At 48.4% G+C, this 19100-nt stretch overlaps 1 protein-coding gene across 1 annotated transcript; it reads left to right on the top strand.

Annotated features, from left to right (window-relative positions):
* The first annotated feature begins 10427 nt into the window (after nucleotides 1–10427).
* dtnbb (dystrobrevin, beta b) lies at nucleotides 10428–18739 on the top strand. The gene is made up of 18 exons (XM_068752168.1): nucleotides 10428–10494; nucleotides 10597–10677; nucleotides 10773–10986; nucleotides 11286–11371; nucleotides 11611–11765; nucleotides 11843–11948; nucleotides 12303–12469; nucleotides 12554–12678; nucleotides 15076–15150; nucleotides 15965–16055; nucleotides 16467–16555; nucleotides 16633–16746; nucleotides 16936–17032; nucleotides 17211–17231; nucleotides 17497–17656; nucleotides 17777–17866; nucleotides 18548–18601; nucleotides 18720–18739. The coding sequence occupies exons 1-18, from the start codon at nucleotides 10428–10430 to the stop codon at nucleotides 18737–18739; spliced, it is 1812 nt and encodes a 603-aa protein (XP_068608269.1).
* The last annotated feature ends 361 nt before the right edge of the window (nucleotides 18740–19100 follow it).

The following is a 19100-nucleotide window of genomic DNA, read 5'->3' as shown; positions in this document are numbered from 1 at the left end:
AATTGACCTTAAGCCAAAATGCTCACAAGAATCAAGATGTGAATGCAGAACACCTACACACGAACCCCAAACTTAGTTCATCAACGATCATTGCTGCACATGAAATAAGGAGCGATTGAGGGAAGATCAAGGCCTGGTAGGGGGGCCAGAGTGAGATAGAGGCAGGATGAAGACCTCCGATAACGCGGAGCTATGCCAGTAGATCACTGATAAGGTGACAGAGAAGCTTTATGATCCACAAAAAGCATTCACGATATATGATGCACCCTGCTAGAGACAAGGCAGGGCAGAGAACACAGACACACACACCCCAGAACCAGACAATCACAGAGCAGTGCTGCACGTCACAGAATGCAGGACAGGAGTCAAGATATCTGGGAGCACATATTACTGATCATAGGAACGAGAAGTTCTGTAAATGTGTCTATTATCATGAAAAAGAAATTTAAAGATTTTGTCTGAGTGTCCTGCAGGTTCTAATGGAGGCCTGATGAGTGTGTGACAGGAGAACCACGTCTGGGGGGCCACCAGAAACACAGAGGTTGTGAGACAGTGGTGGAAACGGTTGAGCCATCCCAGAGTCCCACCATGGATTTCCTGAATGGCGAAAAGAAACACTTAAGTTGGGAGAGTACAAATGCACTCTGTGACAGGACGTCACAGTGTTGTTGGGGTAGAAGACCATTACCGGTACAAATTCATATGCTCTATTTTTGTAGATATCGATTGTCCCCATGCAGGATGATCTGGAGAAGGGACAGAATGGACAACAACCAGGGCGGGACAGGCTCCTCCCTCAGCTCCATCCATCAACACTGACCCCACTTTCAGTAAGAACGCAAACACGTTCAATAAAGTTAACGCTCTGAGACTGACAAGACATTCTCTGTCTGTACAGACATCATCGCATACAGCTATTTGATAATTTGACACATACGAGGATAATGTTGCCTCTCACACAGTGCCGTGCTCACAACACTAGCAGCTGTTGAGGGGTTAATGCAAGGCTCAAGAGGACAGGCTGGGGAAATTTAAAACTCAGGAGCACCTGAAGCTAGACTTCATATAATTAATAATCGGGTAGTTAATTTAGTTCATAGAAAGTTTTGAACAGAAGCTCGAGGAAGCTCATTTGGACGAATGGAGACATTGTGAGGGGAGTGCACAGATGAGGAACGGGGGAGCTCCGGTGTTCTCACAAACATTCCGGGACAGAGACGAACAGAGAACTAACAAGGCCACCATATCTGGAGGGGGTGTAGGTGTCCCTAGCAGAACACACACCATGGACACAACAAGGGTGGACGGTCCTGGAAGAGCAGGTTCTTCCATCACCGTCCTCTACACAGATGGCTGAGCTGATGGGAGTGAACCGCGCCTGTGAGATGTCTCGAGGAGAACCCCTGAGACAGAGATGATTGGGTGAAGGCGCAGTGAAAGACAGCATGGTGGGATCTCGAGTTTGCAGTAGGTTAAGATAGACTCAGACATTTGCCATGTGTCAAGAACCTCATTACAGGAGACATGAATCAGAGGACGCTGCCTGATCTGTTTAGTCATCATTGGTGGCGCCCTCAGACGATGGAGATGTTTAATTATTGGTGTATGCTTGATGTGTGTGTGTGACATAAGGTGTGAAATATTATATGGAACAGAGTTTGATAATAGGAAAGAGAGGTATTGCTAGATTTATTAGGGCAGATAGCATTCCACTTTCATAGAGGCTTTAGGTACAATAGGTTATGGGGAATGGGTTTGGAGATAGAGCACAGACCTAGAGATGTGATTAGAATCCCGAGAGGAGTCTCGGACGACTTCATTAAAACTAAGCAAAACTTAATGAGCTGACCACATTATAGGAGGTTCAAATAGAATTTTATTTGGATAACCCCGCTTACTGAGATCGTATTGGCATTATCAGGTGGTGCAGCCCACACTGTACAGTCTCAAAGTGGGACTGAGAGACTGCCAGATCTGCAATTGGTGTCAAGGCCAAGCCGCTCACTGGTTGAGATCTCAGGGAGTTCAGACAGTACCTGAGTAAATTAGAGATGGAGAATTTGTGTAGGAGGGTGATTAAATTTTGGATTGGAATGTGGTGTTTTGTGGCCATGATTGGAAGGAGTGAGTCCCAGACGGAGATAGTGTGGGATCTTTACAAGGTTCCAGGGAATGCCGCTCGGGGGAGTTGGCAGCGGACGTTCCATGTTTGGTGTTAGCTGTAGCGTGCTCATTCCTGATGGCGGTCTGAGAGCGACCCTTTAAGGCCTTAGAGCACTGTTAGTTAACTTTTTAGAACATTTGGGTTATCCAGCCCTTTCATTGTTATGGATAATTGGTGGGCTGAGCAGAGGGCCCTTATAGTGACCCTCACACCCGGCTGAGACGGCTGGGCTTCATCATGCCTGGAGATCCGGAAGAGGAGGACCAACTGTGATCGGGGTCTGGGTCTACATTTCACGCTTTGGTGTTAATGCTACTACATGGTAACGCTGTTTGCTTGTAGATTAACGGGGGGATTTTGATAACTGTGTGCTCATTGCTGATGTGAGGGGCTGTGGGGGTATTAGGGTTGGTAATCTGTATTAGTTACCACAGCTCCTTGCTATGCAAGCTTTGCGGGGTCCCCTTTGGGGCCCGTAGGGGGGGTTAGCTCCCACATTTGTGAACAAATTACTGTTAGTGGTTTCCATTTTGTCTGCACACGCTCTCTGCTGGCCAGGTTTGGGGCCCAAGCTAACGCCCTTGGGGGGGAGGGCGCCACGGATCTGGTCAGGGAGTGAACATATAGGTCACATATAGGTTAGTGAGGTGACCCGTTCGGGCCACCTCAGCAGGGGGACTGTTAGATATTTGAGTTATGCATGCATGCTCACAATACACAGGTTGCACAAACACTCTTAGTTTCTTTATCTCTACATACTCTGAGGTAATCACACACATAGATTAATCACATATAAAGTATCACACATTGTAACTGATACACGATGGGAATAAGTTAGGGCCCTAACGGCCCATCCCAGGAGGAGGGTGTAAGCACCCCCTGGGAGGAGGGTGTTTTCATGCCCACTATAAAGATCACTGCCGTAGAACATTCGGGACTCTTCTACAGAGTCCCGCTTCCGCGTCTGTAGGAGAGTCCAGCGCTGTGTTTCCTTACCAGCTTTGTACTTACTGAAAACCTTCAGTAAACTTGATTCGTTTTATAATCCTGACTCATTATTGAATAAACACCTCCAACATGAGATATAATAAAAGAACCGGGGGAAAAAGGAGAAACCTAACATTTCCAAGGTAAAATACCAAAGTCACCTTAAATCAAATGATCCCAACTTGTTTTTAAATGTTTTAATCAAAGTAATATATTTTAATTCATATATATTAATATAAAGAGAAATCTATTTGCTAATTGTTTTTGGAAATCAACAGGGTTTTTACTAGAATAATATATTGGCTGTCCGTTTCTTTTCCTGTGATCCGGACAGACAACCTTTTTTACGGCTCACGTTTCCCAGCTCGGAACATTCTGTCGGTCCAGACGTGTCTGATTTTAGCTGTTTACATTTGGATTAATTAAATCACAGTTTTTAGTCCACGTTGAATGTTTGTGAAACAGAGTTTCCTTAAATTTAACATCAGTTCACTGAAAATCCCCAGTAAATATTTATTTCTTGGGTTGTGACGTCACATGTTTGTGGGGGGGTGGGGGGCTGGACCGCACAGCAATCAGCCCCTAAAGGCAGCTGAGGCCTTTAGTAATGAGGACTGAAGGTTGGGCGCCGCCCATCGCTGAGGTCACCTGTCTGCTACGAGGATCTGTTCATCAGCAGGTGTAACGTTAGCGTCTGTCTTTCGTCTCCATCTAAACTCCCTGTCGCTGTCATTTAGCATCCAGCACTTATAAACAAAATGTTATTTTATCATAGACTTATGAATAAATAATGAGAACAGCATTTTGTGTGTTCACTGTTGCGCCAAGAATTATTTTATTTCCACATCCTGTATAGTTTATACCAGATGGGTAAAATGTCTTCCGGTTCTGATCCAGAATGAGGTCAGGAACAAATATTACATTTTCACATTAAAACGCATTTATGGATTAAAAAATCTGACTGATTCAATTTTACTTTTCATGGTCGTGTATAAAGATACCAAGAACAATCCAGAACCTCTTGGTGCTGATCCAGAGCACCACGTGGACGGTGTAGACCCAGTTCGGAGGGGAACAAGCAGTTTGGAGGGAGGTCTGGCAGCTCAGCCGTGCGCGTTTAAGCGGCGTGCGTGCGCACAAATATATGTATATATCTGTGTCTTCTGGTTTTTGAAAAAACTTGACACAATACCACATAAGAAGTGCTGTCAGTTCCACGTGAGCTCAAGACTGCCCTCTATCTCTGTAGGGTGAGATTGAACGTGTCGTCGGGAAAAATGGCCCTAATTTGGCTTCCTGCGGAAATAAAACAAATGCTTTGATGTTTGGGTTTCCAAAAACCCAAACATCAAAGCATTTGTTTGAAGCTTTGATGTTTGGGTTTCCACTCATTGGAAACCCAAACATCAAAGCATTTTTAACATCAAAGGAATAATGATGAGAAATCCTATATATATATCATCTGTGACAGCTCAGCATCCATTCTATAATGGCGACTCAATCAACTTTCTCAGATTCATTTATGCAGGGTTTTATGGAAGTGTTGGATAAATATCAGCTTCAGCCAGACATCCAAGGCAGAGTGTTAAGGGCCTATGTGGCAAACCACGTGCCGCCAAAACCGACTCAAGAGAAAGATATCCAGGGAATATTGACCCCAGAGGAAGTAAAGCGCTTTGATGCTGCAACGATGAAGAAGCTAGCACAGTATCCAGATGCTAGAGCAACTAATGACAGGCTTTTAGCTCAGCATCTTCGCTCGGAGAATGACAAACTGCGTGAAATGAAAGCATTACAGAAGTTAGAAGAGATACTTGAATCCATGAGAGAATGCTGACCAGCCAACTCATCACCACTCACCACCTTCATGTAGACTGATAGTCTACATGATAGTCATCCCACATCTTTGGATGGAATGAGTGTCCCCACTGATACCTGTCGAGTCTCATTCATTATCGATGCCCTGACATGCCCCCCCCCCCCTCCATGCTCATCCTCATTCAACCTGAGCTACGCTCCGGCAGCTTGGGTGGGATAAGCTATTAGAAACAACAGGAAATGACGTGGTGGGGTGGATGGGGAGGAGTAATGCCCTTCACCCCCCCCCCCCCCCACCGGAGTGTTTGGGGGGGGGGAAATTGGTTCAATTCCCGGAGCGTTTGGGGGGGTTCAATGATTTTTTACAAAATCTGTGAGCGCAGAGACAGTAGCCTACACATTTCTATAACAGGTGTTACAGGGAACTCTGTGACCCGTCAGAATCTGTCGCGGTTTCTGGAGGTTCAGAGTTATCTGTCACACCTGTTATCTAAAAACACCAATTAGAAGGGCTGATTGAAAATGGCGCCGAAAAGAAAGTCATATTCCGCGGCTTACAAGCTTCAGATAGTGAAATATGGAGCCGAAAACGGCAATCGAGCAGCAGAAAGAAAGTTTGGAGTGAGCGAAAAACTTGTAAGGGACTGGCGAAAAGCGGAGGTTATGCTTACTGAAATGAAGAAAACAAAGAAAGCTAATCGCGGGCGACAAGCTAGGTGGCCACAGTTGGAGGAACGAGTTCACGCATGGGTGCTTGAACAACGTGCTTCTGGGAGAGGTTTGTCAACGGTGCAGTTGCGTCTCCGCGCCCAAGTGGTTGCCAGGGAAGTGAATATAAACGGCTTTGCGGGAGGACCTTCTTGGTGTTACCGCTTCATGCAGCGCAAACGCCTCTCTATCAGAACTAGGACGACACTGTCCCAAAAACTGCCAGCGGACTTCCAAGCCAAGGTTGACAGTTTCCGCGCGTTCATTGAAAAGCATGTAAGTGATCACAACGTGACACCGGATCATATTATTAACATGGACGAGGTCCCCCTCACTTTTGACATCCCCATGGGCCGAAGTGTTGCAGAGAAAGGGCAAAAAAGTGTGAATATCGTTACAACTGGTCATGACAGATCACACTTCACAGTGGTGCTGGCATGTTGTGGAGACGGATCAAAACTGCCACCAATGGTCATTTTCAAATGAAAAACCATGCCAAAAATCCAATCCTCCTCAGTTGAAATCGCCATGAACGAGAAAGGGTGGATTGATCAAGAAATTATGAACTTGTGGCTTACAAAGTGCTATAATAAGCGACCGGATGGCTTCTTTAGAGCACGCAAAGCTCTGCTTGTGATGGATAGCATGAGAGCGCACATCACACCACAGTTAAAAAATAAATCAAAATTTTTCAACTCCATACCTGCCATCATCCCTGGAGGCTTAACCAAAATACTCCAGCCACTTGATATCTCCGTGAATAGGAGCTTTAAGTCAGTTTTGCGTAACCTGTGGGAGCAGTGGATGACGGATGGAGAGCACAGCTTCACGGCAACCGGGAGAATGTGCCATGCAACTTTCCTGGAAGTCATTGAATGGATCGACAAAGCATGGGCTTCAGTGACAACCGCAACCATCCTGTCGGGATTCAGAAAGGCTGGAATAATTGGAACTGCAACTGACGACGAGTCTGATGTAAGCGACGTAGAAGAGGAAGCGGCGTCTTGTCTACCTGCCGAGTTGGGGGAGTTGTTCAAAAGTGACACCGAGGATGAAGATTTCCTTGGATTTCGTGATTCGGAATAAAACCTGATATTTTGGTAAACGTGTTAGCATGTTCTTTGTGCTATGTGTTGTTTGGTGTTGGATTTTATCAAATAAATTTTCCCCAAAAATGCGACTTATCCTCCAGTGCGACCTATATATGGTTTTTTCTTCTTAATTATGCATTTTTTGGCTGGTGCGACCTACAATCCGGAGCGACGTATAATCCAAAAAATACGGTATTGTATTTATGTCTCCCTTCACATTTTCTTCAAAATCATTTGAAAACTCAGTTTGTGTAAATCCCTTGTTGTATTTACTGATGCTTGCAAACCACACTGCGGATCCTTTCCACCTCAGGGACAGTCTCCAACAATGACTGCAGGGGGGCGTCTCCTGATGTCATTGCATCGATATGTCCAGTTGACTTTGCACCTGTTTAATTGTTTAAAAGGTTCCCCATTAGCTGCCACCAAAGTGACGAGCTAGTCTTCCTGGGGTCCCACAGACAGACAACACAAAACATTATACACACGATAATCACAATTCACTTAATGATAATCTAAAAGCAATAAGACATTATAAAATGATAATCATAAGAATTTTTTGAGAAAAGTTATTACATTCATGCTTAATATTTTTCAATTCCATACTCACATATTTAAATAGTGCATCCCTCAGGTGGTACTTAAAAGAGACTGTACTATTCAAATCACGTATGTTCAGAGGGCAATTATTCCAAAGCTTGATGGCACGATAAACAACTGTCCTCTTCAAAGCATTTGTCTTTGGACGTGGTAAAATAATCTGTCCAACCTTAGCTGACCTAAAATGAGAATAAACCTGACTGCATCTGACGATTTGTTCGTATAGGAAAACAGGTTGAGAAGAGAAAACGGTGCTCCAGAAAAGTCTCGACGTGTTGGAAGCCAGCCTCTTCTCAACCGTTAACCATGAGAGTTGACGGTGCATTCTAAGTGTTTGTTGTTATGGGACAGTGTAAGACCTCTTTGGATGCAGAGGACCATACAGGTGCACAATAATCCAGATGACATCAAATGAAACATTTAGCCACCTGCCACACAATGTGTGTAGGGACATAAGAAAGACATTTCCTCACCATGGAGATACCGCCACCATCCTCTTCACATGGTATCAATGTGTTCTGGCTGTCAATCATTGTGCCCAGTAATTTTACTTTATTCACCTGTTCTACAGGCTCCCCAGACAAGCCCAGACTCATTTCTGGTGTGGAAGACTCGATCCTATGATAATTGATTTGTTTTTCGAGATGTTTAGGACCAGCTTATTATTATCCAATCAAAAACCACATTTAACTCAGCTGTAATGGCTGCGGTTTGATGCATCTTTATTTCCGTTCACCTTCGCAAATGAATTTGCATCCAAGATAAATTTATTACAGTAAAAAGTGTGCCGGACACTTTCATCTTCAGCTCATCTTCGTCCCGCACATGCGTAAAGTCTCGTAGGTGTCCACGCGCATGTCTTCTGCGCTCCCGCTCTGCCGCTGATGATGCCGCGCCGTGCGTCGCGCTCTTGCTTCTTTACGCGCGGCTTCCATCGCGAATCCCCGGACTGATGACGGCTCGACCCAGCAGCTTCTCGTCGCCCGGACAGTCGTAACGTCGGGCGGGTTCATCACAGGTGAGAGCGCGGCTGCGAATCACGGGGGGGGGGGGGGGGGGGGGGGGCATGGACGGCTCATCCACTGCGGGGATGAGGTAAGCGTCAGTCACAGCGGCAATATGGCTGCGTTCGTGCGCGTCAGGATGTGAAAGTGAGCACTGCAGCAAGTCGAGCTGAAGGTGCGGTTTAGTGACCGAATTCATCCTCCCCTCATTTATTCACAACTTCCTGACGTGAAATCTTCATCATGCAGACTTCCCGTCATGCCCCGAAGGCCCGAGTCGCCCCAGTTGTGTTTCTGCCGTTTCCTGTCGTGTGACTTCACTGCAGAGCAGGTGATTCTCTGACGTCACCGATCACGGCTGTCTTTATCATTGTTTTATTGAAGCAGCTGTTTAGTGCAGCCTGGCTCAGTGTCAAAGACAGCTCCATCTGGAGGAGGTGATTATTATTCAGCAATTCAATGACTGTATTTTAGTGTTTTTTATCATTTCAGCCATTTGTAAAGCAAACGTGCTAAAAAAGTAGCCTCTTATAACCAAATTGATTCTTAATCCATATTCTAAATATGGACCCGACCTCATAAAGCCACCGATGATGTCACTGTTCCTTTCAGATGTTAAAACCCACCAATCTTTCTGTTCTGTCACTGCAAAGTTTGGACTTTTAGGCCAAAATGAAGATCAACATCACACAAAAATGGACGTTCAGTACCGGAGGCGTTGCCGGCGATGAAGATGCTGAGGGTCTGCTTGGGAGGGACCGGGTTGGATAGGATTATAAGAGGGACAGTGAAGGTTAGACGTTTTGGAGACAAGGTCAGAGACCAGACTTCGATGGTTTGGACATGTCCAGAGGAGAGACAGGGAACAGGGCTAGAGGACGACCAGGAGACGATACATGGACGTAGTGAGGGAGGACAGTACAGTAAAGTACAGTAGTAGTAGTAGTGGTCTTCTCAGTGGTATTACGTGTTGTACATGATCCGTGGAGGTTGTTCTTGGCCTCTGATTGGATGGCAAAGAGCTCCTGGTCCTCAAACTGACCGCCAACTAGGGCGATGGTGGCGCAGTGGTCGAGAGGGTAGTCCTATGATTGAGAGGTTGGCGGTTTGATTCCCGGCTCAGGCACATGTGTACACCGTCGTTGTGTCCTTAGGCAAGACACTTCACCCACATTGCCGCGGCGACCAGCAGCAGAATACAGTTAGACTGTAACTGCTGTAAACCAAATTGCCCTCCGAGGGACAAAATCAATAAAAAGTATTTAGTATTATTTAGTATAACTTTGAGATGGCTGCTAACTTCTACTAGCTGCTAACTGCTGCTTGCTGCTTTTAAAGTCTCCCGGTTGTGTGTTGCACATCTACACATCGTCCCAACCTCACGTCCTGACGTGTCCCGTCCCCTCGCTCCCTTACATACAGACACTGATGCGGCGCCGGCTGCGCTGTGTTCTTTGTCGTCCATCATTAAGCGGTTCCCATCAGTCGCCTCAGGATGAAGTCGCTGCTGAGAGTGATGTCATAGAGAATCATCATCAGCGCAGACCACGGGCGCCGGAGCGTCCTCGTCTCGCACTCTACGGGAGGAGAGAGGGGACAAACAAAGAAACAGCGACTCGGTGAACTGCATGTTGTGATGAAATGAACCTCACTGACGAGCTCAACGCGTCTCTGCAGGGTTTAGGCTTCGCTGTGTTTGACGTCCACACAGCAACGGGTAAAAGCAATTGATCATTTCGATAAGTTATTTGTTTTGTATTGGACTCGTGTTACATCTTCATGTAGCAGTAATACTAGTAGTTTTACTACCACTACAATTAGTAGTACTAAATAAATATATATTTGTAAGTAAATCAGTTCCACGTCTCCATCTACTACTGCTACTACTACTACAGTATCAGTATCAGTAGCATCATCGAGTCACTGCCTGAATCAGTTGTCTAATGATGGCGTATCTATATCCTGATTGATTCCTGCCTATGCATGGATCCGTGTTGCCTTCACTGCCTGCTCTCTGAGCAGGAAACGCAACGCTCTGTCCTTTGCGCCCCCAGAATGATCGAGGAAGGCAGCAAACGAGGAAAGGCCACGGTGGAGAAGAGGCAGCTCTTCATGGAAATGAGTGAGTCGCTCCTCCTCCGCCGGCCAGACCTTCGTGCTTTTCCCTCCCCCCACTCAGAATTCAGCGTTTTGAATGTGATTATTTTAATGCCTTTTCTTTCAGGAGCTCAGAACTTTGACGTGATCCGACTGTCCACGTACAGAACCGCCTGCAAGCTCCGGTTTGTGCAGAAGAGATGCAACCGTGAGACTTTCCTCTTCTGTCTGCCCCCTTGTTGTGTAGACCCGTTGCTCTGGATCGATTCCGGCCCGATTGATCTCTTTCCACTCCCCCCGCAGTTCACCTGGTGGACGTCTGGAACATGATCGAAGCCTTCCGTGACAACGGCCTCAACGCGCTGGACCACAGCGCTGAGATCAACGTGTCACGGCTGGAGACCATCCTGTCTTCCATCTACTACCAGCTCAACAAGCGGCTGCCCACCACCCACCAGATCAACGTGGAGCAGTCCATTGGGCTGCTGCTCAACTTCATGGTGGCCACCTACGACAGGCACGGCCGGGGGGGGGGGGTCGGCATGGAGGAGGACGCTAAATCGGTCTGTGTGTCTTCTGTTAGCTACGATGGACACGCAGCATCCTGCAGCTCGGAGCTTTTATGATCGATCGCCGTTTTTGTAACTCGTGTGTTCCGTTCATTTAACCCCCCCCCGCTCACTTAGAGTTCCTCTTATCTGTTGCCTCTAGCGCCGCTGTGTCGCTGGGATACCTGCGATCAGAGGAAGGAAGCTTCCGCTGATCTGAGGTCCAAACTGAATCTGACCGGTTCTGCTCGTTTCTCTCCTCGTGCAGTGAAAGCCACGGGAAGCTGACCGTCTTCTCCATGAAAGCCATGCTGGCAACGATGTGCAGCGGGAAGATCGTGGACAAACTACGCTGTGAGTTCATTTCTGAAGGCATCAAAGACGTGAAGAAGCTTCAAAGTAGATTTAATCTGTGAGGATACCAAAGGAGCAATTACTAAAGGAGTATATATATAGTGTTCAACGCTCCTGCCATGCTCCTGTAATAATAGCTTTATGTTTCTGTCTCTCTCTTTCCCACCACACGGGGGCGCTGTGTGGACATGTGGGATTACGGATAAGCCTCTTGATGAATGACCTCTCTCATCTCCCAGACATCTTCTCCCAGATCTCCGACTCCAGCGGAGTCATGATGTTCGTGAAGTTTGACCAGTTCCTGCGGGAGGTGCTGAAGCTCCCCACCGCCGTGTTCGAGGGCCCGTCCTTCGGCTACACGGAGCACTCGGTCCGGACGTGCTTCCCCCAGCAGGTATGGAGAGGCTGCTCGATCTTCGTCTCCTGCCGGGTCTCTGGCGTTCACATTAATGCACGTCTGCTTGTGTCCAGAAGAAGATCGTGCTGAACACATTTTTGGATGTGTTGATGGCCGACCCCCCGCCACAATGCCTCGTCTGGCTGCCGCTGATGCACCGACTCGCTAATGTCGAAAACGGTACCTTAACTTTTATTTTTAAGCATTTGTCATCATCTAATCATCTGAAATACAGTCGTACAACATTCATAGTCTTCATCTGTGTGGATTTAGGCTCACAGATTGATCTGAGGGTTTTTTTTTTATTGTCCTAAAATCTTCCAGGTTCGACTTCGACCTCGCTGAGCCGGTTGTATCACAAATAGTCGAAAGAAAGTGAACTAAGACATCATTTCAGGATCAGTGAAAAATATTCTACCTCTTTCATTATCAGTATTAAAGTCAAACGAGTGATTTAGTGTTAATGGAGGATAGTTCAAGGGGGCGTGGCTGGCGATTGAAGACGCACTCCGATGATGTCGTCTCTCTCTCCAGTCTTCCATCCGGTGGAATGTTCTTATTGCCGGAGCGAGAGCATGATGGGCTTCCGGTACCGGTGCCAGCAGTGCCACGGATATCAGCTGTGCCAGAGCTGCTTCTGGCGCGGCCATGCCAACGGTCCCCATAGCAACCAGCACCAGATGAAGGAGCACTCGTCCTGGGTAAGTCACCAGCAAGGGGAGATGAACACAGTTCGGTAAAAAGGAGCAAACACCGACCGCCTACCTCTGTGTCCTTCCTCACAGAAGTCTCCAGCCAAAAAGCTGAGCCACGCCATCAGTAAATCTCTGGGGTGCGTGCCCATCGGAGAGCCGCCCCATCCTGTGTTCCCGGAGCAGGCGGAGCGACCCCAGGAGCCCGCCCACACTGTGTAAGACCGCTGAGCTGTAGCATGTTGGTGTCCGTGTTGCATTTCGTTTGTCACCTCATTAACGGATAGAGCCCCGCCCTGCTGTCAGGCCCGTGGTATGCGGGAATGTGGAAACTGATTTACTGCGTGACGCTCGCCCTCACCCGGCGATGGGACGCACGCTGTCGTCGTGTCCTCGGGCGAGACCCTTCGCCCGCATTGGTCCGGAGGGCCGTTTCATTCATGCTAGATAACAGAGTTGTGCTGATTCCTGATTGTCAGTGAAGAGGTTTCTTTATTTGCTGCGAGCCCTGAGGCGTCCGTCGGCGCCGCCTGGCGAGGTTCCGGTCGGTGAGCAGTGATGGCAGATTCAGGCTAGAGTGTCTCGAGCCGGACAGACGGGAGTCTCCCGGTTGCCTGATCCGGCGTCTGATCTTCAGACGGCGTGCGCCGCTTCTGGCACCTGGAAAGCTGCATGGCGAGCCGTGAATGGAGCTGTCAGGGAGGCTCTTGGGGGATTTGTGTTTTTATAGTTCTGTCTCAACACCTGTGAATCTTTGCTCCATCCTGCCTGCAGACTGACAAACAGTCCCGGAGTTGTAATTTTCTGACTGTTGATTGTTTCGGGTTCAGGTTGTGTCAGAAATCCGGTGAACGTATGGAGCAGTTTTAATCTCCCCGTCAGATGCTAAACACGAACCAGTCATCCAGATTACGCCGGCAGCTCCAGGCTTTAGTTTTTATTTATCCGTGAGTGCCTGACCTTTGACCCCGAGTCCTCCAGGATCCGTCCGGTAAATGAAGCGGGTCGGGCGTTTCTCTCCAAACCGGGATGAGGTTCTGTGTTCTGACTCCGACCACAGGAAGAGTTGGTTTCTGGAGGCAGCGAGAGAGAGAGAGATCAAAGTCGTCATTGAGTCACGTGACCGTTTCCGTGGAGACAGCAGCAGTGTAGTACATTGAGATGCTCGCCTGCTCAGTCGACGGCAGATCTGGAAGGAGCAGCGGTCGGATGTGTTCTCTCTCTTCCTGACAGCGGTGAGTTAACGCCGCTTCTCTCCGGAGACCTTGAAGCTGATTATTGTCTTTCAGTGATCAATTAAGGAGAGATCAATATTTCTTTCCGTGCAGACAGTGGAGGCGGATATAGACTTTTCCTGTCTTCACCAGCAGTGAACCAGTCTATTAGCAGGTCATAAACCCGAACCAGGAGACACACTTGTCTTCTTTAGTTCCTGATTTGGATCCTGAAGAAAACCTTCATCGGTCAAATCGAGTTTTTCTAGAATCGGGCCGTCGGCGTGTTCCAGATTCCAAGAGCAGGTTGTCGTGGTCCAGGGGTCACATGATGAGGGTCAGCCAATCAGGCTACTGATGCTTCCTGTAGTTTGTTTCTGATTTAACGTTGTGCCTTTTGGCTCCAGCTGATGTTTTGTATTTTGCAAAAAGATACAAGTTCCTAAAACGTGCATCTTTTTGGGGCTTTCTGTCGACTTTGTGTGACAGTTCTTTGTGCTGAACTTCAGTCCTGGAACCATGAGCGGATTTGTAATGGTTGCATGTTTGAATCTGTTGGATTCACACAGATGCAAAATCTAATATCAGTCATAAATATCCATCCATTATCCCCTGATGATTAAAGTTTGTTTGTTTGTTTTTTGAATATGTCAATATAACAATTAAGCAAAACACAGAAATACCCAACGACACCGGTGTGATCCAGATTCGGAGGGAGGAGCCACACGATCGGTCTGGTGACGCTTTGAAACACAAGGAGTTGTGAATTTGCGCTGTTTGCTTTCCTTTCTGTTGGCTCATTCCTGGGAGGGGGGGGGGGGGATTTCAAAATGCGAGCGTGTCTTTAAAAAGAACAAATAACTCTGCAGAGGATTTTAATGCATTTTGAAGAGAAGTCTGTTGTGTTTCCTGCAGCAGAATAACTCCCAGAGGGAAAGGAAGCGATGTTCTGACAACACGTTTCTCCTCAGTCTGGACAGAAATAGTCCCATTTTGACCGAATCGGCCTTTTATGTGATAATTAGCACTTTAAATAAAACACAATCAAGGTTTAGGCTGCACCAGCAGATCTGGTGGCTGTGCGGCGTCCTGAGTGGTTAGATGTTCGGATGCGATAATGAGTCAGGGGTCCGTGGTGGGTTCGGCTGCCCGATGGACCCCCCCCCCCCCCCCCCCCGCTTTGTTTACCCTCCCACAATGTCACCTTACTGGCTCCTCGCACACTTCCAGTTTAATTGGGTTTCTTTTGCTGCTGTTGCTGCTCTTGAATCAAATAACCCTGAAAAGACATCCCGGACATGTCGGCCAGTTGTTGCCTGTTTAGTCGTAATCTACGGCGTATTCCCTGCTGGCGGCGCCGCGGGCCTCTGCAGAATTAAAGCCTGTAATCTTGTCTTTTAGTCAGCCGAAGCCAGCGGCCGACAACATGAACGACACAATGCTCATGTCCTCCGGGGCACCCACTCCCACTAAAAGGTAAGCCCCCCCCCCCCTTTCTGATGATGCAGACCTCTGTACAGGTTACTCCAGGTCGCACACATCATTCTGATCACCTCAGGGTTGAGTCGGCGCTCAGACGAGCTGCGTGTCTTTTTTCCACTCTTGTGTTCTTGCATTGCCTCCATGAGAGTATTTTTAGAGTAGAATTTGTTCCGCTGTCGTGAAGAATGCGTAAAGCGCTCCTACTTAAAGGAATGACAAATGGATGGCGATGGAGCCGGGGCGCTCGGATGGATCGCTTTCTATTGGCTGGAGCAGCGATGGAGTTGACTTGAAGGAGTTCTGAACTGAATCTTTAAACGAGCAAACCTTTCCAAGCTGCTTGGAATAGGCGAGCCATGCGTTTTGTGTCTTCACCGATGGCTTGTTGATCTGCTTCGTGAAAGAGTTTCCAGAAACGTTGAGTGTTTATTTTGAGCTTGGCGCATCGTGGATGTTGATGCAACAGCTTCGGAGCCAGATTGGGCTTAATAGTCTTAATCATCGCCCGCTCTCCGGTCTGATGGCGTCCAGCGCCGTTCCAGCATGTGTCCCGTCGTCTGTCGCCTCACTCACGAAAGTCTGATGCTTCATTTGGCATTATCCGCCTGCGCTGAAATGGCCAAGACAGGTGTGGGCGTATCCGGAATTCGCCTCAATGTAATGATCTCACTGATCTCAGACCGTCCATCAGCGCTCACACCTCCATTACCTCCATTACTGTCATTCATCCTATCCAAACGTTACTTTTTTTTTTATTTACAGTTGTGTCCAATGTCTGATGAGTGTCTCTGTCTCTGGCTTTGGACAGTGTCTTGGAGAGTCCCAGCCGGCTAGATGAAGAGCACCGCCTGATCGCTCGCTACGCCGCCCGCCTGGCAGCCGAAGCGAGCAACTCCACAGTGAGTGTCTGGCAGGACGCCAGGCTGTGGGGGTCGAAGGCAACTTTACAATTGGACTGAAAGACGGGCACAGCGTAGGACGATTCAGGAAAGGGAGGATGGCTGCTGGTTTTACAGCAGTTTGCTTCAAGATGATGAAACGGGAGGAGGCGGCACCGATTTAAAGAATCAGTCGAGTCATTACCGCTTCACCTTCACGCTTATGGAAGCTTCACAGTTAAACAATAGAACAGTCTCCGAAACAACCTGACAGGGCAGGGCAAGCACGGTGGCGCAGCGGTAAGCACTGTTGCCTTACAGCAAGAAGGTTTGAATCCAAGGGGGGGGGGGGGGGGCTGTCGTCGCTGCACGCTGTGGTCAGGAGGTGGTGCTGAAACCTAATTTTAAATGCCATTACGTGATTCTTTTCAGCAACAGTGTCCGCCGTCAGATCTGAGCTTCAACTTTGATGCCAATAAGCAGCAGAGACAGCTGATCGCCGAGCTGGAGAACAAAAACAGGTACACAAAAATCCGTGTTTTATTCCTTTATGGGTAAAGTATTACGTTTGTAAACTATAGCATTCTCTTCTATTCAGGGAGATTCTCCAGGAGATCCAGCGGCTGCGTTTGGAGCACGAGCAGGCCTCTCAGCCGACCCCAGAAAAAGCCCAACAGAACCCGACCCTTCTGACGGAACTGCGGCTCCTCAGGTACCGTCCGCCTCCAGCAGCGTCCTCTTCACGAGTGTCAGTAGTGAAGCCATTTGAGCTGATTATATAAATGTAGACTCTGCTAATTCAGGAAGGCGTTTTTGAGTTAGCTTTGCGTTCGTGGGGAATGCCGCTGGTAAATTATTTTGTGACCGTCAGAACACACTGAACTGTGTCCTCATCCTGCAGACACAGGAAGGACGAGCTGGAGAGACGCATGTCGGCGCTGCAGGAGAGCCGACGGGAGCTGATGGTGCAGCTGGAGGGCCTCATGAGGCTGCTGAAGGTGAGACCCTCACCTGTTCCCTGCAGGCGGAGATCCTCTGAATCACAGGGCGGCGTGCAACAGAAGACGCGTGCCGTATCGTGCATGCAGAAATCCTTTCTTCCTCTTTTCTCTGCCTTAATTCTCTTGCTCTCACTCTTCTTGCCCTCTTTCACTGCTGTCATTTGCTGGCTGATAGGATGAGGAGCAGAAACAGGCTGTAAGTTGTCCTTCATTCAGTTTGCAAGGCTCAACAAGACCGATTAATGAACTTTTTTTGGGGGGGTCAGACAAGTTGAGGGGAGAGGTTTTTTTTGTTAGCCCACATGTCGGGTACCTGCTCCCCTCATCAGCGCTAACGACAGTGAGACGGGTCAGGATAGATAGCTGGACCGGTCTCAACAGAACCAGGAGGCGGAGCTAACCTCGCTGTGGTGTTGAATGTCGTTTCTGACTGTTCTGTCATTTTGTTTGATGTGTTGCAGTCCCAGTCTGGAGGCTCCCCCCATTCCTCCCCGAGTCATGGTGCGAGCTGCTCCATGCCCATGCCCATACGCTCCACCTCGGCGGGGTCCACTCCGACGCACACGCCCCAGGACTGCCTGGCGGGGGTTGGGGGGGACGTGCTTGAGGCGTTCGCTCAGGGTGGGGGCAAAAGATTCTTCATGATAAAACGCGTCCATGAGAAGCAGTGTTTTTTTTGTCGTCTGGGCGTGTGTAGGAGCAGCCCATGGTTTTAATCCGGCGCGCACCTGTGTCTTCCAGGTGTGCCTAGAAACCTCCGGAATGACCTCTTAGTCGCTGCCGACTCGATCACAAACACGATGTCGTCGCTGGTCAAGGAGCTCCACTCAGGTGAGCTTGTTTTAACCAGCTGGTCCATGCCGCCATTCACCAATGAGCTCATGAATAAAGTTATCTGCAACAGGAAGTGATTCTTCTTCTTCTCTGGACGTGGTAGCATAGATGCCACAGTGGCATGCTGCTGCCCTCTACTGGTTGTTATTAAATAATAAATAATGCTTGATTTTACATAGTGCTTTTCTGGACACCCAAAGACGCTCCACGCTGTGCATTATTCATTCACACCATACCTGGTGGTGGTAAGCTACTAGCCACAGCCACCCTGGGGCAGACTGACGGGAGCGAGGCTGCCATTTGCGCCATCGGCCCTTCTGACCACCACCAACATTCACTCTCTCACAACAGTCACACAGGCAATGTGGGTGAAGTGTCCTGCCCAAGGACACGACGACAGCGGACACATGTGCCGGAGCCAGGAATTGAACCGCCAACCTCTCGATCATAGGACGACCAGCTCAACCACCTGCGCCACCGTCGCTGAGATGACCTCCATCCCTCAGGGTCACAGATAAAAGATCTGTCAGCAGATTTTTCTGAAGCCGAATCAGAATCTTATTTTACCGAAATGATATAAGTGCCAAATAAAAAGGCAGCTGGCTACCGTTAACGAACCCCACATCCTGCTTCAGATGCGTTTTTGAGACGTTTCTTCCTATATATTTTTTTTTACAGTGGATGATGGCGGCGATGAAGAGGAGACCAACATGAGGAACGGTGGAGACAGAGGTACGTCTGCTGATGGTGAACTATGACAACGCAGCAACACGTGGCCCCGCAGCCATTCATTCCTCTTCTGCTGATTAATATCAGACTCTGTGTGCCCTTTGTGTTTGTCCGTTCACAGTGAGAGTACCGAAGCACTGACGATGAAAACACCGCCCCGGCCCGCTCACCAATGACCCCCGGCATTAGCACGTAGAGTAATGCATGCTGTAACCCAACAGGATTTCACTGTGTGAACCCCCCCCCCACACCTTGCAGGTAGCAAGTTGTGTCTAATTAGCGAGTGTGTGTGTCGTCCTGTGAACAAAAGCTGCTGTAATGACCCAGCGAGTTCCCTCGTGGCTGCTGAGAGGCTTGCTGTGCTTTCGCCCCAACTGTCCCACTGCAGCAGAGCATTCTGTAAATACGGCGCGCACGACACACGGGAACGTCCCGGCGGGAACGTCGGGAACGTCGAGACGCGTTCCCTGTCATTGCTTTGTGTGAGTAGTGCTAGGTTTGT

Source organism: Brachionichthys hirsutus, chromosome 18 (genome assembly GCF_040956055.1).
Source record: "Brachionichthys hirsutus isolate HB-005 chromosome 18, CSIRO-AGI_Bhir_v1, whole genome shotgun sequence".
Taxonomy (NCBI): domain Eukaryota; kingdom Metazoa; phylum Chordata; class Actinopteri; order Lophiiformes; family Brachionichthyidae; genus Brachionichthys; species Brachionichthys hirsutus.
Note: the sequence above shows the minus strand (reverse complement) of the source record. Positions and strands in the feature narration are given on the sequence as shown.

Bases quoted from the DNA above. Each gene is read 5' to 3' on its own strand.
- dtnbb (XM_068752168.1), top strand. From the start codon at position 10,428: ATGATCGAGGAAGGCAGCAAACGAGGAAAGGCCACGGTGGAGAAGAGG. The intron at 15,151-15,964 runs GTAAGCCCCCCC...GGCTTTGGACAG, and splicing joins GCACCCACTCCCACTAAAAG to TGTCTTGGAGAGTCCCAGCC. The intron at 16,056-16,466 runs GTGAGTGTCTGG...GATTCTTTTCAG, and splicing joins CCGAAGCGAGCAACTCCACA to CAACAGTGTCCGCCGTCAGA.